Raw genomic sequence first — 22,500 nt, 5'->3', positions numbered from 1 at the left:
CAGAGAGAGAGAGGGAGAGGAACAGAGAGAGAGAGAGAGAGGAACAGAGAGAGAGAGGGAGAGGGAGAGAGAGAGGAACAGAGAGGGAGGAGCAGAGACCTTTGACCTTTAACACACCTTTATTACATCAATACTTCAACTCACTGACTCCCTTAGCGTGGCATTTTCAGCAGCAAGCGTTTCCACCTGCTGCTGGCTGAACTCCAGGGATTCTCGCAAGGATTTAAATTCCCGGTGAAGAATCTCCACCAAGGACAGCCTTGCGTTGAAACTGGACAATCGTTGGTCGATTGACTCCAGTATGTCGACAATATCTTTGCCGGCTGGCGATGTTGAGCCGGGGGAATCTGCCGGGCGTTGTCTTTTCGACGACGGTGTTTCAGATTTGGCCGGGGAAGCTGCGATCTGGGCCTTCTTCATCACGAGATCCTGGAAGCACTGATCAATGTAATCTTGGAGAGCCTCTAAACTCTCCCCGTTGTTCTTCGGGGTGTTGGAGATGATTTAGACAAATGTTGTTAGTTATAAGACAATTGATAAGTGTATTTGGTAATACTGAAACTTAAATGAATTTGTTCAAATCTAAACTACCATTCGCTTTAATTTTACGCCAAAATCTCCGGCGTCTGACGTCAGTTACAACATGAGTGGCTTGCCTTGTCCGTCACTTCCGTCACTTACCTTTCATTTCCTCATTTTTGCCTTTTGACAATAGGCACGAGCAGTGTGGCTGTGCCTGGGCGAAAAAGGGAACATAAACAACTACATCAAAGCAGCTAGAGCATGCTGTGCTGGCTAAAGAAGCTGACGCTTGCATGCACTGCTTTGTTGCCAGCACGAACTAGGCAGACCGTGCTTGGTTTTTTGAAAGCATTAAATGGCCCGTCCCTCCCCTTTCTCCTGCCTCCAAAAATGAGAGAGCAGGCTACTATGGGGAACATGGCTGCCGCTGCTGTGACACCAGTTAGGCAGGCCATGGGCTCCCTCCCCTCCCACAGCAGGCCTCACATAGGCGGAGCCATGGGAGGCCTGGGCCGGTGGAGGTAGACATCAGGTGGCGGATGTTGAAGAAGCTTCCATCCTCTCCTCCGGTGTTGCCCACCTGTCCCTGCGCTGCCCCCAGTTGGTCCCCAGGCCCAGTGTCAGGCGAGATGTGTCCCTTCAGCTCTTGAGTGGAGCATGCCGAGTGTGGGAATTAGCCCTTCCTGAGGTCCTGTCTACTAGAGCGGACCTCAAGGTTGATGCTCTCACGCAGCCACAGCGCCTCCTGTTTAAGGTGCTGCTGCTGCCTGATTGGTCTGGTTGTAAGCAGTTGAGTGTCCTGCCTCCCAGCATTTATGGTCCCCTGCCCGCATTTGGTTGCTGCCATGCATGTGTCACGGGGTGAAACAGGACAAGTTATTTGGAGTTTTTACTGTGCATGTTTTGCGATGTTTTATCTGTTTAATATTTTAATATTGTATATTGGGTTTGTTTGTATGAGTTCTATTGCATGTTTTTATCTTATTTAATTGAACAACTGTCCTGTAAAGACTCCACCCCTATCTGATTACTAACTTGATTTCACCTGAGAGGTACCAGAGAGGCCAATAAGAGGGCTGGGTAGACGACAGAAAGGAGCGCTTTTTGAGGACGAGTGAGGAAGGAAAGCTTTGCTTTGAGGAGTTGCGCTTGAAGGCTAGAGGCTGAGCGCCTCGGCTTCGGGCTGGAGGCTCGAAGCAGAAGGGACGAAAGAGAGTGACCGGAGTGACTGAGAAGCCGAGCCAGAGATATGGAGAGAAGGCTTGGGCTGTAGAGCTGTGATTGACGGCTGCGCTTGAAGGCTAGAGGCTGAGGGCCTCGGCTGAGGGCTGGAGGCTCGAGACGGATGAGACCGGGCAGAGGATCAGCGCACAGAGCGCCAGTGCACAGAGGACCAGCGCGCAGATCGCCAGCGGGGAGTGACAACACCAGCGGGGAGAGCGGAGACAGCACCAGCGGAAGGCACGAGACGGCTGTGCCGATTTGCAGTTTTAAAGAAGCGGCGGGCGGAGTGGAGAGCTCTGCCCACCCGGGCATATCGGGACGCGAATGCGGAAAGGAAGGAGAGGACTCCGCTGGGTTTCCCTTTTTATACTACTTCGCGGGATTTCTTTGCTCCCTGGGACTTTTAGGTCGTGGCGCAGGCCACTGGACTTTTAATGTTGTGTTTTATTGATTTTTATTGTGTTACCCCTTGGCCAAGGTTGTTTTAATTCATTTTGCATTTTTAACTATTTAAATATAATAAATTATATTTTAATTATAATTTAATTCGCTCCCTCTATAGGGATGGAGCTTGACACGACAGCTGCAGGCGGGGTGGGGACATGGTCAGCCCTCCACCATCCTGTGTCTCTCAGGCTAAAATGGGGATGATGGCTGCAGCGTTCCCTCGCATGGCCCCGCCTCTGTGAGGCCTGGGCCGGTGAAGGCGGGGAGGACTCGGAGTCTAGGCTCAGCTGTCCTCCAACCGCCCTCCTCTCTCCTCACATCCTTTGAGTTGGGCCTAGTGGCCAGCACTGCTGCTTCCCCTGGCATATTGCCTGCACTTGGTCGGTTTTATACGCCAGTCGGACCTCGCTGCGTCTGACGGGGCTAGACCGTCTGTGGACGGCTGGGTGGCTCCGTGGCTGTGTGGATGGACCCTTCAGGTCGCATCCCTGTCTTGGCCCTTCGTCTTTGCAGCTGTACTGCTTCTGCGGGCTGTGTTCCCCTGGCGTATAGCCCGCGGTTCGCTGGCTCACACGCCAGTCCGACCTCGCTGTGTCTGATAGGTCAGCCAGGGAGTGAGTGTTCTCCAGCATGCAGCGCTGGCTCTCTGTCTAGTGCGTTGCCCCTGTGTCACGGGTCACATGGCTAGCAGGTGCCCGCGCAGTGAGCTGAAACTTCCCGACTGTTCGCCAGTGTCTCATCAGGCCTACTCTTGCTGGCCGCCTGACGGCGCAGAGTGGCTGCTATGCCCTGGTGACAATTCTTGGGTCACTCCTCACTTGGGCCCTCAGTGGCCTGAGCCACCAGCCCCTCCCCTGTCGTGGATGGTGCAGGTCGGCTGCTCAGCTCCTGGGACAGGCCCTGGGTCTCGTCCTACCTCGGCCATCCACTGAGTGGCCGAGCTGCTGCAAAAGGGTCTCTCTCCCTGGCACTGTCTCACTGCCTACTTGGCTTCTCCAGCCGGCGGCTCCGACTCCACATATAGTGGATTTCTGTCACGGCGACAGCCAGCTGCCGTGCTCGAGTGTCTTGGTAGGCTGTGTTCCCCTGGCGTATTGCCCGCGTTTGCCAGCTTACACGGCAGTCTGACCTCGCTGCGGCAAGTGACAGTTTTCCAGCCTAGTGTAGCCTGTTCTTTCTGGCTTGTTGCCCACAGTGCGCGGTTCACAGGGCCACCAGGGCTCCTGTCATTGCTCGAGTGGGGCTGCTTCTTGGCTCTGACTGCAGCTTAAGCCGCCGCTGCTGCTACTGCTGCAGGCTGTGTTTCTCTGGTGTATTGCCCGCGCTTCAGCGAGTGAGTGTTCTCCAGCCTACAGCGCCAGGCCAGACTCCCTGCAGGCAGTTCGGCGGTTACACGATAGCCGGGCCTTGCGAGTGTGTTGTGTTCCAGCCTGCAGCGCCAGCTGTACACAAGTGTCTCATCATTGAGTTCAGTCTTGTCTGCTCCCCTGTCTACAGACGGCACTCAGCAGCCGCTTGGCCCTGTGGCGACCTGCAGCTCGCATCCCTGGCTTGGCCCTCCGCTTCAGCAGCTGCACTGCAGCTGTCGGCTGTGTTCCCCTGGCATATTGCCTGCGGTTTGCCGGCTTACACGCCAGTCAGACCTCGCTGCCTCTGACGGCTTGGCCAGCGAGTGTGTGTTCTCCAGCCTCTTTAGCCAGTCTCTGTCTGGCATGTGAGCTGCTGCGGCTGCAGGTTGTGTTCCCGATCAAACTATCACCGGTGTCACATCTGCTTTATACATGAGCTGTGGGGCGTGGCCGGGCGCGTTGGAGTGTCTTAAAGAAATATCCACACGCCACCACCAAGGTCGGGTCGTACCCCGTACGTATGGAATATGTAACGTACGTATGGAATATTAACCCTCTGGGGTCGCCGGACGCGCCGGCGCATCAAATTCACATGACCAATTTAAGACGACACAGCTACAAGATGCAGTAATTCAGAGTCTCCATTTCAACTTGGGTCGAAAGTGCAGACTTCAAACTATATACCAGTTTTTGAATTGTGTCGATGGGCCACGTAAAACCAGAGTTATGATAAAAAATACACGCAATGTTTTTTTCTGAACAAAACAGTGGCGTTTACAGCGTGAAGAACGGCAAAAACTGCGTTTTCTACAGACAGCGCTAGCAAACACTCTCCGCTTGTCAGTGAAAAAAGAAAAACACCTCTTCCCTATTGGTGTTAGAGTTTACCATGTCAGCCAATCAAAAAATGATAAGGCAACATGTGACATTTGGTTGTTTAGGGAGAAGGGGAAGTTTTTAGGAGTGACACCCACAAGGAAAGCGGGCGAGCGAAAGAGAGAGAGAACGAGTTTTCATATGTGAGACATTAGTGACGTTTAGCGTGTTTGGAGGCTGTAGTTAGTGTGTTGTGTAGTTATTGTTTTGTATTGTGTGTCAGTTAGACTGCTGAATTTCATATTTGCTCTAAAAAGCCGTCAAAGGCAGATTCCAGCGTAAACGCTGTTCCCACATGGAAAACTGGACTGATGCTCCTCCTGCTGTCAGACCTGCAGGGTTTAGGCCTGTGCTGTTCTCCTGTCTTATACTGAACACAAACTACATTTTTTGGACTGGCACAAATAATTTGTGTGCCTTCTTATTTGATGCAGCACACCTGGTTGTTCTGTAAATAGATTTAAATTATTATATAAAAAAGTCTGAGGCCTCGGCTGCATTTTTAGGTAAACAGTAACTTTGTTGTTTGCAAAACTTGCGCATAATTTTTAGAAATGTACAATTTATATTTGCATTTCAAGTTATGAAAATGATTCGTTAAACATGTTTGTGAGTTTTTTCTACTCGTATTTTGAATTTTTTGTCTGAATTTAGATCAGCTGTGCTAATATAGTCAAAATGAAAAAATAACTTCAATTTCAGATATTTGAGGTTGTGCTGAAAATAATGATACCAAATAAGGTAAGAAAAACACATTTTAAAGGTGAAATGTAGAGGTAAAATCAAAAGTAGTCAAAAACAGCCAATTATACCCTGGACAGGGCCGTGCAGAGACGTTTAAAGGGGCGGGTGCTCAAGCCCCTTCCACCCCCTCCCCCCTCTGCACGTGCCTGACCCTGGACCCCAGAGGGTTAAGAGAACCAAGGTTACACCGTAACCGTACGTTCAGCAGGACCCCCGTGTTTAATGCCTGAGAAATGGGAACTCTCCGAGTGGTTTCCACCAAAGTTTAACCCAAATATTACCATTATTATAAAATGTTTTAATGCTTTTTTGAAGTACTGACCAAAATGTAGTCCAAAACATCGATTAAGAATTTGTGGTTTACAGAATCAAAGGCTTCAAATATATCAATAAAGAACATAAACCTGTTTTCAGTTCTGATCCGTCACATCCAGAATCAACCTGACTTTGGTACTTACATGTGTTCCTTGCATAAAGACTGACGGTCATCTCTAAATCCAAACACGACTTCAGTCTTTCTGCTACAATATCAGATTGTAATTTCACGTTATTGTTAATCAGCGCCCTCTGAACTGTGTGAAATCTTTTTTTAAAGAACAAATATCCGTCAAACATGCTGTGAAACATGTCTGAACCTTTCTGTGGTGCCTGTTTTATTTACAGCCACATTAGAGACAGGCATGTTTACATTCAGCTCTCCTAAATAAAAGCTGTGTTTTATTGTGTTATGTTGTTTTTGTGGAAAGTACAAGTTACAGTGATTTAATGATGTTTAAAATGATTGATGATGAATCATCTTATAAATCAGGACACACTGTTCTCTCCGACAGGCTTCCTGAAGGATTAAAAGCGTTTCTATAGGTAACACTGGTCCTGTATTTACTTGGTATCCGACCAATAACAAAATTTGCAGTATTGACACACACGTGTGGATACTTCTTTAACACGCTATGGGTAGCCCGGCCATGCCCCACAGCTTGCATATAAAACCTCTGTGCAGAAGTGAAACCAGCGATTGTTTGATGTCCACTTGGTAGTGCATGTGTGTGCTTAGTGAGCTCCAACCCTGCTTTGCTGCCAAAAGGCACAAAAGCACCTATCTGTACAGGTGCAATATGTAACGGAGTGGAGAGACTGTCACCCAGAGAACCAAGGTTACAGTGTAACCACACAGTTTGTTGGCCTTCACACCAAACTGCAGAACACGAATCTTCATATTTACAAGATCATCTTGTCTTTCCTACGGAGCACAGAGAGATTATCAACAACATTCAAACTCGATAAGACTGAGTTTAAATGAAACAAACACGTCTCTAAGCTCCACAGCTCTACATTTACAGATTCAAAGACTAATAGACATCTCATGTTATTATAAAAGCTTTACTCTGACCCATGAATGTAGAAAGTTATTAGTACTTCTGTATGTCTGGAATGTTTGTGGATGAAGCATGTATCTGTGATCTGCTCCTCGCAGCTTTCGGTGGCTGACCGTGACAGGCTGCCAGTGAGAGCAGAAGCCTGTCTGTGTCTGTACTCGGACACAAATGGAGATAAAGCTGCTCTCTTTCTGTCATTCTCCCCTCAGGATACGTGATGATATCTGCCAAAAAATATCAAAATAAAAACACAATTCAAAGATTTCTAAACTTTATTCAACACACTGACGATCAGCTGCTGCAGGACTTTTTCCAACGAAACAACCAATCAGAGTAGGAGAGAGTGTGTCCCTCCAGGCAATCTAATTTAGCACCAGCTCTGATTAAAGGCAGAGGAGTATGTTGATGAGAACCAGGTGCAGGTTTCCCGTTGTGAAGGTCAGAGGTCAGAGCCCTCCTGCTGCAGCAGCAGGTCCACAGCAGCCTCCACGTCCTCCACCATGTGACTCGGCTCCATCAGGTCAGGCTCCGGTACCAGGTCTCTGTGACCGTGAAACACAGTCTCCATGATGCTGCTATTCTGGTCACTAGGCAGTGGGAAACGGGGATTGTAGACACCTGTGCACACCTGAGGACAGGTACATGGGAAGATAAGCATTTTTGCACTCTTTATTATTTTGAACTCAGATGTCCTCAGATGTGCTTTTATTTTGAAGGACTAAATCGCTGATGCTCAAAATCAAAATTAGGCTTACTAGCCCTGATTTACTGACTTGGTGTTGGCTCTCTCTGCAATACAGTATCACTTCCTGTTCCTGTTACAGTTCACAGATGTTTTTGTTTAGCCTGTTTAGTTTTAGATAATGACTTATCTTATGGTGTGATCGTCACATGCTTTATCCAAAGAGCACTCTCTGTTGATTCACCCACTAATTATAGTCACAGTATTCACTCACTGTCTTTAGGGATTCACTAACTTAGCTTAGCTTAGCTACGCTTAGCTTGCAGCCGAGTCGCTAGCAGCAGGGCCTCTTCACCTGTTCATCCTGCACTTTCCTGCTCCTTGTGTCAGACATTTAATCACTCCTTGGCCTCCTTTACTAATAACAATACATGTCATAAATGTAGCCTGTTTAAAGCTCTGGAAGCCAGGATTACTGAATTGGGGAGGTGGGAAGTAACCAGGTAATTATACATCGTTACTGTGCTGAAGTAGAAATTTCAAGTGTATGTATCTGAGTATTTCATTTTTGACGATTTCCTACAGTTTGCTCCTCATGTTTTCATTACTTTAGGTTCAATGATATAATTTATAGTGTTTATACTTGGAAGTTAAAGCAGGGTGGAGTGAGTGCAGATGTGCTCATAGTAATCCTTCCCACTTTAACCTATGACTGTACTCATTTTTTTGTCCAGATGTGGAGGTAAAGTCACCCTCTACAATGTAGGCAACCAAAAAAATAATTATTATTTTATAATAATAATAATCATATTGATAATGCACAAAGCTCTGTTTATATACAAATAGGTGGTAGAATTGTTGTTCAAGGAACTGCTTTTTATTTTCTTACTTTGAGTACATTTCAGAGCCCGTACTTTTCAGTTTTACTTAAGTAAAGAAGTTGATTCAATACTTTTTTTTTTTTTTTTTTTTTAAACAAAAGTGCCTGTACTTCTACTTAAATAAAGAATGTCTGTACTTTTTTTTTTGACACTTTTTATTTGTTTAGGAACATTTTTATGCAACAAGATAAAATAAAAAAGAAAAAGAAAAAACAGAAACAGTATGAGGTCATGGGAAGATAACATACGTCCGTACATACATCTGCAGATCCACACATTCATACGTCAGCAAGTCTGCATTACTAATTCTATGCATTAAAGGGTGCTGCCACAAGCTGTAAAGTCCAGCCATTTTCTCCACCGTCTCCTTCCCAAATCTCCCTGCAGTCGCAGAGTGAAAGTCATACACTCCATCAATTTGACGTCTTCCACTATAGAGGTAAAAAGTGTTACAGTGGGAGGGTCTCTACATTTTGTTATGGCCTTCTTCGCAGAAGCCAAGAGAACTTTCAGAAGATAAACATCATCTGCAGCTAAATCGTCTGTAAAATATCCCAGATACAATGAGGTAAATGTACAAGACACGTGGAATCCCAACACCTCTGTAATTATCTTTACAACTTCTGTCCAGAAGGGTCGTATGAGTGGGCAGGACCAGAATATATGACCGTAATCAGCCACGTCTTCCCCACAATTCCTCCAGCAAAACGCAGGTGCAGCACTGAATTTAGACTTCTGTTTAGGCGTTATGAAATAGCGTATAATGTTCTTCCAGCACAAGTCCCGCCACATGTTGGAGTTAGTTGTGGTGAACTGTGTCTCCCAGATCCGTGCCCACCCATCTTCTGTAATCACAATGTCCATTTCTGCTTTATGTAAATCGTTGAGTTCCCTTTGAGCTTAGTCATACATTTGTACAATTTACTTATCAAGGCTCTGTTACTCCCAGAGTCATAAGCATCAATGAAAATATTAACAATCGAGAAGTCTCCACGGACACAGCTCTTTAGTCTTTTGCCAATATAGTCACGGAGTTGCAAGTATCGAAAAAAGTCTTGTTTCTTGAGATCGTAAGTCTTGCATAGGGTATCAAAAGCCATAATTTTAGATTCTACAATAACCGAACACCCAGCAGTGATTCCATGCCACACCCATGGTTTAAATCTGCTATCGTGGGAAGCAGGTAAAAAATCACGGTCATACGCTGGCCACCTCAGAAGTTTTATCTCTTCCTGGAGTTGCGCCTGCTTGACCACTCCCCTCCATATTTTTAATGTAAAAGTGACCCAGTGGCTGGGCGTCAAGGTATCGTCCAAATCAGAAGCTGCGTGACCAAGTCTAGACTGGACTGGCGTGTCCAAGAGAGACATCTCAATCGTCTTCCACCTCGCACAAAAAGATGGATTACACCAACACACCAAGGACCTCAGCTGAGCAGATAAGTAGTAATTCCTTAATGAAGGTAGAGCCAAGCCCCCTTTTTCTTTCGGCAACTGCAAAGTAGAGAACTTCACCCTTGGTCTTTTGTTAAGCCAAATGAATCTCGAAATCTGCTTATTCCATTCCCTGAATTGCTTCTCTGGAATTTGAATAGGTAAAGCAAGAAAAAGATAGAGTAGTTTGGGAAGAATACTCATTTTAATTATCTGTATCCTGTTGCCAAGGTCGAGAGGGAGGAAGGCCCAAATGTTGAGATCGCTATATATTTCTCTATTAATACGACTGTAATTAATATCGTACAGTTGTGTCAGATCTCTAGGCAGAAACACTCCCAAATATTTGATAGCAGTTGCCTCCCAATTAAACTTGAATTTTGACAATAGTGTCTGGTCCGGAGAAAAATTAAATGACAGAACTTGAGTTTTTTTGACATTAAGGACATACCCTGAATACAGGCCATATGTGTCCAACATCCCCATTAACACTGGTATACCTGAGCTGGGATCCGTGATTGTCACCAAGAAATCGTCTGCGTATAAACACACCTTGTACTCGTCCCCTCCTATTACAATCCCTTTCAACGATGTTTCCTGACGTACAGCCTGGGCTAGAGGTTCGATAAACAAGTTGAAGAGGTAGGGGCTTGCTGGACACCCCTGTCTACATCCTCGTTCTAGAAAAATAGTATCGGACAGGCTACCGTTAGTTTTTATTCTGGCAGTAGGGAGAGAATAAAGAGCTTGGAAACATCTTATAAACTCGCTACAGAAACCAAATCTTTTCATCACTAGGAAGAGGGAGTCCCAATTCACTGAACCATATGCTTTTTCAGCATCTAAGCTAAGAATAACAGCTTGTTTTCTTATTATTAATGTGTTCGATGATGTGTAAAGCTCGCCTAATATTATCGTGGGTTTGTCTATTTTTCAAGAAACCCGTTTGGTCTTCATCAATCAAAGTAGGCATTACAGCATCCATTCTTCGCACCAAAATAGTTGTGTATAGTTTATAATCTGAGTTCAGGACACTTATCGGCCTATAAGATTTGCAGTTTAGTCTATTCTGTCCCCCCTTTGGCAAAACAGATATGAAGGCCTCCTTCCAAGAAGGAGGTACCAGACCTCCTTTCAAAATATAGTTAAAACTAGTTTCCAACAGGGGAAGAAGGCTTTCCCTCATGGTTTTGTACCATTCGGCAGGGAGCCCGTCGGTACCTGGTGATTTATTGGATTTAAGGCTTTAAAAGAAATAGCTTTAATTATTTCTTCCCGAGATATTAAGGACGTTAACTTATTATTTGCCTCTCGACCAATCGTAGGCAGGTCTAAGGAATTCAAAAAGTCAGTCATCTTATTTACATCACCCTGAGTAGATTGACTATATAAGGATTTGTAATACATTTCAAACGCTTTTTGAATTTTATCCAGGTCAGTTACAATATTGTTACCAACCGGGTCTCTAAGCTTATAAATATTATTTTCAGCTTGCTGTTTTCTAATCCGCCACGCTAACTGCTTCGCCGCCTTAGGCCCTGCCTCATAATACCTTTGTTTCATAAATCTTATGTTTTTCTCTACTTCTTCGCTCAATATCTTATCTATCTCCTGCTTAATCTGTCTGATCTGGTGGGTTACTGTAGTATTTTTATCCTTTAGACCTGACTGTTCCAAGGCCATTAATCTATCCTGCAGTTGTAACAATTCTTGTGACTTTTTCTTTTTAATCATGGTCGACCACGCAATTATTTTTCCTCTGAGGACAGCTTTGGCTGCATCCCATACAATACTGTGATTTGTCTCTCCATTATCATTGTCCTGCAGGTACAAGTTAAGATCGGCTGTCATTTGTTTCACAAAAGCGGGGTCATTTAACATACCGGTATTTAGTCTCCACAAAGTTGTCTTCCGTGTCCCGTCCAAATGTAACGTTATATAAATTCCACTGTGGTCAGAGACATCTCTTGGACCTATTCTGCAATCTTTTATCCTGTGTAAATCCCTATTAAACATAAAACAGTAATCTATCCTCGAATACACTGAGTGTCGAGCAGAGTAAAAAGTGAATCCTGACGCTGACCCATGGATAGATCGCCACACGTCAATAAGCCCTAATTCCGTTAACATTCCTTTAACCCGTTTCCCTCCAGACGTGCTTTTCCTGTCCCTATTATTTGAGTCTAATCTGGGATTTAACAGTAAATTAAAATCTCCTGCACAAATAAGAGTTCCCACCGTTTCCTTAGAGATCAAATCAAATATCTTCTTAAAGAAGCTTGCGTTGCTTCCTGGGGGTGCATAGACATTTAATAGTGTGACCGTCTTATTCTCTATTCTACCTTTTACTAAAACAAACCGACCTTCCTTATCACTTATATTAGATATATGTTCAAATTTTATTTTATTTGAGATAAGGATAGCTACTCCTCGTTTTTTCCCGGCCCTATACGATGAATAGAATGTATGTCTGAAACCCATCTTTTTTAATTTCTCATGTTCTGCATTGTCTAGATGAGTTTCTTGCCAATATGCCAAATCTACTGTCTCCTTTTTCAATTTGGCAATTAATTTGCTTCTTTTAATAGGGCTATTCAGGCCATTTACATTTAGTGACAGCATTTTATAGAAATTATAAGCCATCAAGTGGATATGTGGAATGCAACATAATCAACCCAGACCTCAGAACATCACAACCAGAACTCACTGAACAGCAAACACACCAAACATTAACAAGAGCTTCCAATACAAAGGATATAAGAGTGTCCTTTGACATTGAGGGGGCTGGCCACAAGGTGGGGCTCCTCATCCGACAAGAGGGGAGTGACCGACAAAAAAAGCCAAAAAAGGGCAAAGAATAAGCAAAACAGTCTCTTATCGCTACTAGAAATAACGTGGTGGTTCTCTAACCATGCCCATAGGCACCAACCTAAAGAAATATGAATTCTGAAGGATACGAAAGTCAGTGTTCCCGCGGTTAGATTATCAAAACTCTACCGCCAGCTATCTCACCGTTGTCCCGCCATCAGCTGCTCACTCGTCTGCTGGCACTTTTTCTTGCTCCCTCCGGAATGCTTGGAGTTTTTCCCGCACGTGCTGCTGGAAGCCGCCCCCGCAGTGTGCTGTCTGCGTTTCCCAAGGAAGTAGGTGCTTTATCGTGTCCTCTGTCATCCTGTTGGTTTGGTTCCCCAAGGTGATCTTACCCACGGCTATTCCCCGCTTTCTTAAATCCTTGGCAGCTTGGGTCGCGGTATTATATAGGACATTGCCTGACGCATAAAACACTCACATCTTACTTAGTGGTGTCTGGAAGCGGATCCCGCTGTCCTTCAAAGCCTTCTTAACTGGGATATATTCCCGTCTCCTTTTCTGCACTTCCAGGGAGTAGTCATGATCGAAATACACCCGTTTGTTTTGGATATGTACCCCTTTGTTCCACGCCGTGCGGAGAATCTCTTCTTTAACAGAGAACCGTCAATAAGACTGGTTTCTGAGTTTTACAGCTGGGTGGACAAGGCTAAGCATCAGGCTTTCAAATGAATTAAAAGTCTTGAAAGTTACACACCGATTCAATATTGATTTTAGTGACCTCCGATTGGCGTAACCGGGTGTCATTACTGCCGACGTGAATTATGATTTTACTGAATTTACGTTTACCCTTAGCCAGCAGTTTTAAATTTCCTTCAATGTCGCCTGCTCTGGCCCCTGGAAGACAATTGACTATGGTTGCCGGTGTCTCTAGCTTCACATGTCTGAGAACAGAATCACCAATTACCAGAGTTTGACCCCCGGCGGGTGTGTCGCCGAGTGGGGAAAAACGGTTAGACACATGAACGGGTTGGTGGTGTACCTGGGGCTTCTGTTTAGGACTATGCTTCCTCCTCACCGTACCCAGCCGCCCTCTTTCCCCAGCTGCTTGGGGTCTGCCGGGGAACAGCTAGCGGGGCCTACGCTATCTTCGGCTGCACCAGCTACAGGGGCCTGGCTAGCTACGGGTGAATGAAGGGTGCGAAGCCGAGTCTCCAATTAGCAGAACTGGCTCGAGCAAAATACATGACTTCCGGTGGCTCGTAGCACCGCATGGCCGCATAGAGAGTGACCTCCGGCACCAACCGTGTGTTTCCCCGGACTCGAGAGCTGTATTAGGGCTACATTGCCATTTTTCGACTCAAGAATGAGTGGGGATAAATCTAAAAAGGGAGGATACGGGCTACGAAACATTCTTGACTGTGAAATGGAGAAGGACGCCGCGGCTAGTGAGGCAAGCCTCGCATCGGGACAAGATGGCGACCGAGGTGAAGGTCTGGGTTGGCTTCGGGATGCTGTGAGTAGCGTACTGGTGGCCGAAATGGCTACATTGCGAACCGAATTGAAGAGTGACTTCAAAGCATTCGGTACGGAATTTCGGGAGGATGTAAAGAAGCAAATGGCCGAACTCTCTAAGGAATTGAATCAAAGATTACACGAGATGGCGGATCAGGTGGAGGAGATGACCGGTCGGCTAAAGCACGTCGAGGACAACATGGCTGACTCGGAACGCTGGGACATTGGTGTTAGGGATACACTTGTGCAGCTGTTGGAAAATCAACGGGCGCTTCAGGAAAAGGTGTCCGATATGGAGGGCCGCGCTAGGCGCAAGAACATCCGGATCTACGGCGTACCGGAAAACTCGGAGGGCTCGTCGGTGACTACCTTTGTTGAAAATCTGATCAAAGAACACCTAGGCGAAGATTTCGGCCCGGACCGTGCTCTCGGCATTGAGCGCGCACACCGCGCGTTGGGACCGAAACCACCCCCGAACGCCCCACCACGCTCAATAATAGTGCGCTTCCTCCGGTTCTCTGTTAAAGAAGAGATTCTCCGCACGGCGTGGAACAAAGGGGTACATATCCAAAACAAACGGGTGTATTTCGATCATGACTACTCCCTGGAAGTGCAGAAAAGGAGACGGGAATATATCCCAGTTAAGAAGGCTTTGAAGGACAACGGGATCCGTTTCCAGACACCACTAAGTAAGATGCGAGTGTTTTATGCGTCAGGCAATGTCCTATATAATACCGCGAGCCAAGCTGCCGAGGATTTAAGAAAGCGGGGAATAGCCGTGGGTAAGATCACCTTGGGGAACCAAACCAACAGGATGACAGAGGACACGATAAAGCAGCTACTTCCTTGGGAAACGCAGACAGCACACTGCGGGGGCGGCTTCCAGCAGCACGTGCGGGAAAAACTCCAAGCATTCCGGAGGGAGCAAGAAAAAGTGCCAGCAGACGAATGAACAGCTGATGGCGGGACAACGGTGAGATAGCTGGCGGTAGAGTTTTGATAATCTAACCGCAGGAACACTGACTTTCGTATCCTTCAGAATTCATATTTCTTTAGGTTGGTGCCTACGGACATGGTTAGAGAACCACCACGTTATGTCTAGTAGCGATAAGAGACTGTTTCGTTTATTTTTTGCCCTTTTTTGGCTTTTTTGTCGGTCACTCCCCTCTTGTCGGATGAGGGGCCCCACCCTGTGGCCAGTCCCCTCAATGTCAAAGGATACTGTTATATCCTTTGTATTGGAAGCTCCTGTTAATGTTTTGTGTGTTTGCTGTTCAGTGAGTTCTGGTTGTGATGTTCTGAGGTCTGGGTTGATTATGTTGTATTCCACATATCCACTTGATGGCTTATAATTTCTATAAAATGCTGTCACTAAATGTAAATGGCCTGAATAGCCCTATTAAAAGAAGCAAATTAATTGCCAAATTGAAAAAGGAGACAGTAGACTTGGCATATTGGCAAGAAACTCATCTAGATAATGCAGAACATGAGAAATTAAAAAAGATGGGTTTCAGACATACATTCTATTCATCGTATAGGGCCGGGAAAAAACGAGGAGTAGCTATCCTTATCTCAAATAAAATAAAATTTGAACATATATCTACTATAAGTGATAAGGAAGGTCGGTTTGTTTTAGTAAAAGGTAGAATAGAGAATAAGACGGTCACACTATTAAATGTCTATGCACCCCCAGGAAGCAACGCAAGCTTCTTTAAGAAGATATTTGATTTGATCTCTAAGGAAACGGTGGGAACTCTTATTTGTGCAGGAGATTTTAATTTACTGTTAAATCCCAGATTAGACTCAAATAATAGGGACAGGAAAAGCACGTCTGGAGGGAAACGGGTTAAAGGAATGTTAACGGAATTAGGGCTTATTGACGTGTGGCGATCTATCCATGGGTCAGCGTCAGGATTCACTTTTTACTCTGCTCGACACTCAGTGTATTCGAGGATAGATTACTGTTTTATGTTTAATAGGGATTTACACAGGATAAAAGATTGCAGAATAGGTCCAAGAGATGTCTCTGACCACAGTGGAATTTATATAACGTTACATTTGGACGGGACACGGAAGACAACTTTGTGGAGACTAAATACCGGTATGTTAAATGACCCCGCTTTTGTGAAACAAATGACAGCCGATCTTAACTTGTACCTGCAGGACAATGATAATGGAGAGACAAATCACAGTATTGTATGGGATGCAGCCAAAGCTGTCCTCAGAGGAAAAATAATTGCGTGGTCGACCATGATTAAAAAGAAAAAGTCACAAGAATTGTTACAACTGCAGAATAGATTAATGGCCTTGGAACAGTCAGGTCTAAAGGATAAAAATACTACAGTAACCCACCAGATCAGACAGATTAAGCAGGAGATAGATAAGATATTGAGCGAAGAAGTAGAGAAAAACATAAGGTTCATGAAACAGAGGTATTATGAGGCGGGGCCTAAGGCGGCGAAGCAGTTGGCGTGGCGGATTAGAAAACAGCAAGCTGAAAATAATATTTATAAGATTAGAGACCCGGTTGGTAACAATGTTGTAACTGACCTGGATAAAATTCAAAAAGCGTTTGAAAATATTACAAATCCTTATATAGTCAATCTACTCAGGGTGATGTAAATAAGATGACTGACTTTTTGAATTCCTTAGACCTGCCTACGATTGGTCGAGAAGCAAATAGTAAGTTAACGTCCTTAATATCTCGGGAAGAAATAATTAAAGCTATCTCCAGCCTTAAATCCAATAAATCACCAGGTACCGACGGGCTCCCTGCCGAATGGTACAAAACCATGAGGGAAAGCCTTCTTCCCCTGTTGGAAACTAGTTTTAACTACATTTTGAAAGGAGGTCTGGTACCTCCCTCTTGGAAGGAGGCCTTCATATCTGTTTTGCCAAAGGGGGGACAGGATAGACTAAACTGCAAATCTTATAGGCCGATAAGTGTCCTGAACTCAGACTATAAACTATACACAACTATTTTGGTGCGAAGAATGGATGCTGTAATGCCTTCTTTGATTGATGAAGACCAAACGGGTTTCTTGAAAAATAGACAAACCCACGATAATATTAGACGAGCTTTACACATCATCGAACACATTAATAATAAGAAAAAAAGCTCAATTATTCTTAGCTTAGATGCTGAAAAAGCATATGATTCAGTGAATTGGGACTTCCTCTTCCTAGTGATGAAAAGATTTGGTTTCTGTAGCGAGTTTATAAGATGTTTCCAAGCTCTTTATTCTCTCCCTACTGCCAGAATAAAAATTAACGGTAGCCTCTCCGATACTATTTTTTTAGAACGAGGATGTAGACAGGGGTGTCCAGCAAGCCCCTACCTCTTCAACTTGTTTATCGAACCTCTAGCCCAGGCTATACGTCAGGAAACATCGTTGAAAGGGATTGTAATAGGAGGGGACGAGTACAAGGTGTGTTTATACGCAGATGATGTCTTGGTGACAATCATGGATCCCAGCTCAGGTATACCAGTGTTAATGGGGATGTTGGAAACATATGGCCTGTATTCAGGGTATGTCCTTAATGTCAAAAAAACTCAAGTTCTGTCATTTAATTTTTCTCCGGACCAGACACTACTGGCAAAATTCAAGTTTAATTGGGAGGCAACTGCTATCAAATATTTGGGAGTGTTTCTGCCTAGAGATCTGACACAACTGTAGATATTAATTACAGTCGTATTAATAGAGAAATATATAGCGATCTCAACATTTGGGCCTTGCTCCCTCTCGACCTTGGCAACAGGATACAGATAATTAAAATGAATATTCTCCCCAAACTACTCTATCTTTTTCTTGCTTTACCTATTCAAATTCCAGAGAAGCAATTCAGGGAATGGAATAAGCAGATTTCGAGATTCATTTGGCTTAACAAAAGACCAAGGGTGAAGTTCTCTACTTTGCAGTTGCCGAAAGACAAAGGGGGCTTGGCTCTACCTTCATTAAGGAATTACTACTTATCTGCTCAGCTGAGGTCCTTGGTGTGTTGGTGTAATCCATCTTTTTGTGCGAGGTGGAAGACTATTGAGATGTCTCTCTCAGACACGCCAATCCAGTCTAGACTTGGTCACGCGGCTTCTGATTTGGACGATACCTTGACGCCCAGCCACTGGGTCACTTTTACATTAAAAATATGGAGGGGAGTGGTCAAGCAGGCGCAACTCCAGGAAGAGATAAAACTTCTGAGGTGGCCAGCGTATGACCCTGATTTTCTACCTGCTTCCCACGATAGTAGATTTAAACAATGGGTGTGGCATGGAATCACTGCTGGGTGTTTGGTTATTGTAAAATCTAAAATTATGGCTTTTGATACCCTATGCAAGACTTACGATCTCGGGAAACAAGACTTTTTTCGATACTTGCAACTCCGTGACTATATTGGCAAAAGACTGAAGAGCTGTGTCCGTGGAGACTTCTCGATTGTTAATATTTTCATTGATGCTTATGACTCTGGGAGTAACAGAGCCTTGATAAGTAAACTGTATAAATGTCTGACTAAGCTCAAAGGGCACTCAACGATTTACATAAAGCAGAAATGGGAAAAAGAAATGGACATTGTGATTACAGAAGATGGGTGGGCACGGATCTGGGAGACACAGTTTACCACGACTAACTCCAACATGTGGCGGGACTTCTGCTGGAAGAACATTATACGCTATTTCATAACGCCTAAACAGAAGTCTAAATTCAGTGCTACACCTGCGTTTTGCTGGAGGAATTGTGGGGAAGTCATGGCTGATTACGGTCATATATTCTGGTCCTGCCCACTCATACGACCCTTCTGGACGGAAGTTATAAAGATAATTACAGAGGTGTTGGGATTCCACGTGTCTTGTACATTTACCTCATTGTATCTGGGATATTTTACAGACGATTTAGTTGCAGATGATGTTTACCTTCTGAAAGTTCTCTTGGCTTCTGCGAAGAAGGCCATAACAAAACCTCTCTGTAGAGACCTCCCACTGTAACACTTTTTACCTCTATAGTGGAAGACGTCAAATTGATGGATGTATGACTTTCACTCTGCGACTGCAGGGAGATTTGGGAAGGAGACGGTGGAGAAAATGGCTGGACTTTACAGCTTGTGGCAGCACCCTTTAATGCATAGAATTAGTAATGCAGACTTGTTGACGTATGTATGTGTGGATGTGCAGATGTATGTACAGGTGTATGTTATCTTCCCATGACCTCATACTGTTTCTGTTTTTTTTCTTTTTTCTTTTATCTTGTTGCATAAAAATGTTCCTAAACAAATAAAAAGTGTCAAAAAAAAAAGCCATGTATTCAATAAGGAATAAACTTATTGTTATAAAAAAAAAAAAAAAAAAAAAGTATTGAATCAACTTCTTTACTTAAGTAAAACTGAAAAGTACGGGCTCTGAAATGTACTCAAAGTAAGAAAATAAAAAGCAGTTCCTTGAACAACAATTCTACCACCTATTTGTATATAAACAGAGCTTTGTGCATTATCAATATGATTATTATTATTATAAAATAATAATTATTTTTTTGGTTGCCTACATTGTAGAGGGTGACTTTACCTCCACATCTGGACAAAAAAATGAGTACAGTCATAGGTTAAAGTGGGAAGGATTACTATGAGCACATCTGCACTCACTCCACCCTGCTTTAACTTCCAAGTATAAACACTATAAATTATATCATTGAACCTAAAGTAATGAAAACATGAGGAGCAAACTGTAGGAAATCGTCAAAAATGAAATACTCAGATACATACACTTGAAATTTCTACTTCAGCACAGTAACGATGTATAATTACCTGGTTACTTCCCACCTCCCCAATTCAGTAATCCTGGCTTCCAGAGCTTTAAACAGGCTACATTTATGACATGTATTGTTATTAGTAAAGGAGGCCAAGGAGTGATTAAATGTCTGACACAAGGAGCAGGAAAGTGCAGGATGAACAGGTGAAGAGGCCCTGCTGCTAGCGACTCGGCTGCAAGCTAAGCGTAGCTAAGCTAAGCTAAGTTAGTGAATCCCTAAAGACAGTGAGTGAATACTGTGACTATAATTAGTGGGTGAATCAACAGAGAGTGCTCTTTGGATAAAGCATGTGACGATCACACCATAAGATAAGTCATTATCTAAAACTAAACAGGCTAAACAAAAACATCTGTGAACTGTAACAGGAACAGGAAGTGATACTGTATTGCAGAGAGAGCCAACACCAAGTCAGTAAATCAGGGCTAGTAAGCCTAATTTTGATTTTGAGCATCAGCGATTTAGTCCTTCAAAATAAAAGCACATCTGAGGACATCTGAGTTCAAAATAATAAAGAGTGCAAAAATGCTTATCTTCCCATGTACCTGTCCTCAGGTGTGCACAGGTGTCTACAATCCCCGTTTCCCACTGCCTAGTGACCAGAATAGCAGCATCATGGAGACTGTGTTTCACGGTCACAGAGACCTGGTACCGGAGCCTGACCTGATGGAGCCGAGTCACATGGTGGAGGACGTGGAGGCTGCTGTGGACCTGCTGCTGCAGCAGGAGGGCTCTGACCTCTGACCTTCACAACGGGAAACCTGCACCTGGTTCTCATCAACATACTCCTCTGCCTTTAATCAGAGCTGGTGCTAAATTAGATTGCCTGGAGGGACACACTCTCTCCTACTCTGATTGGTTGTTTCGTTGGAAAAAGTCCTGCAGCAGCTGATCGTCAGTGTGTTGAATAAAGTTTAGAAATCTTTGAATTGTGTTTTTATTTTGATATTTTTTGGCAGATATCATCACGTATCCTGAGGGGAGAATGACAGAAAGAGAGCAGCTTTATCTCCATTTGTGTCCGAGTACAGACACAGACAGGCTTCTGCTCTCACTGGCAGCCTGTCACGGTCAGCCACCGAAAGCTGCGAGGAGCAGATCACAGATACATGCTTCATCCACAAACATTCCAGACATACAGAAGTACTAATAACTTTCTACATTCATGGGTCAGAGTAAAGCTTTTATAATAACATGAGATGTCTATTAGTCTTTGAATCTGTAAATGTAGAGCTGTGGAGCTTAGAGACGTGTTTGTTTCATTTAAACTCAGTCTTATCGAGTTTGAATGTTGTTGATAATCTCTCTGTGCTCCGTAGGAAAGACAAGATGATCTTGTAAATATGAAGATTCGTGTTCTGCAGTTTGGTGTGAAGGCCAACAAACTGTGTGGTTACACTGTAACCTTGGTTCTCTGGGTGACAGTCTCTCCACTCCGTTACATATTGCACCTGTACAGATAGGTGCTTTTGTGCCTTTTGGCAGCAAAGCAGGGTTGGAGCTCACTAAGCACACACATGCACTACCAAGTGGACATCAAACAATCGCTGGTTTCACTTCTGCACAGAGGTTTTATATGCAAGCTGTGGGGCATGGCCGGGCTACCCATAGCGTGTTAAAGAAGTATCCACACGTGTGTGTCAATACTGCAAATTTTGTTATTGGTCGGATACCAAGTAAATACAGGACCAGTGTTACCTATAGAAACGCTTTTAATCCTTCAGGAAGCCTGTCGGAGAGAACAGTGTGTCCTGATTTATAAGATGATTCATCATCAATCATTTTAAACATCATTAAATCACTGTAACTTGTACTTTCCACAAAAACAACATAACACAATAAAACACAGCTTTTATTTAGGAGAGCTGAATGTAAACATGCCTGTCTCTAATGTGGCTGTAAATAAAACAGGCACCACAGAAAGGTTCAGACATGTTTCACAGCATGTTTGACGGATATTTGTTCTTTAAAAAAAGATTTCACACAGTTCAGAGGGCGCTGATTAACAATAACGTGAAATTACAATCTGATATTGTAGCAGAAAGACTGAAGTCGTGTTTGGATTTAGAGATGACCGTCAGTCTTTATGCAAGGAACACATGTAAGTACCAAAGTCAGGTTGATTCTGGATGTGACGGATCAGAACTGAAAACAGGTTTATGTTCTTTATTGATATATTTGAAGCCTTTGATTCTGTAAACCACAAATTCTTAATCGATGTTTTGGACTACATTTTGGTCAGTACTTCAAAAAAGCATTAAAACATTTTATAATAATGGTAATATTTGGGTTAAACTTTGGTGGAAACCACTCGGAGAGTTCCCATTTCTCAGGCATTAAACACGGGGGTCCTGCTGAACGTACGGTTACGGTGTAACCTTGGTTCTCTTAACCCTCTGGGGTCCAGGGTCAGGCACGTGCAGAGGGGGGAGGGGGTGGAAGGGGCTTGAGCACCCGCCCCTTTAAACGTCTCTGCACGGCCCTGTCCAGGGTATAATTGGCTGTTTTTGACTACTTTTGATTTTACCTCTATATTTCACCTTTAAAATGTGTTTTTCTTGCCTTGTTTGGTATCATTATTTTCAGCACAACCTCAAATATCTGAAATTTGAGTTATTTTTTCATTTTGGTATACTATATTAGCACAGTTGATCTAAATTCAGACAAAAAATTCAAAATCCGAGTAGAAAAAACTGTAAAACCCACAAACATGTTTAACGAATCATTTTCATAACTTGAAATGCAAATAGAAATTGTACATTTCTAAAAATTATGCACAAGTTTTGCAAACAACAAAGTTATCTTTACCTAAAAATGCAGCCAAGGCCTCAGACGTTTTTTATATAAC

The 22,500-nt window shown here is 43.9% G+C and overlaps 1 protein-coding gene across 1 annotated transcript in view; it reads right to left on the bottom strand.

Annotated features, from left to right (window-relative positions):
• Positions 1-6,796: 6,796 nt before the first annotated feature.
• zgc:77375 (haloacid dehalogenase-like hydrolase domain-containing 5) overlaps positions 6,797-22,500 on the bottom strand; it is a 23,972-nt gene continuing 8,268 nt past the window's right edge. The window contains exon 10 of the mRNA XM_005948151.2: positions 6,797-7,166. Within this exon, the coding sequence (XP_005948213.1) occupies positions 6,978-7,166 (189 nt within the window). The 3' untranslated portion in view covers positions 6,797-6,977. The remainder of the gene's footprint in view (positions 7,167-22,500) is intronic.

Source organism: Haplochromis burtoni, unplaced genomic scaffold (genome assembly GCF_018398535.1).
Source record: "Haplochromis burtoni strain Fernald_Lab_line unplaced genomic scaffold, NCSU_Asbu1 Contig_575, whole genome shotgun sequence".
NCBI lineage: Eukaryota > Metazoa > Chordata > Actinopteri > Cichliformes > Cichlidae > Haplochromis > Haplochromis burtoni.
Note: the sequence above shows the minus strand (reverse complement) of the source record. Positions and strands in the feature narration are given on the sequence as shown.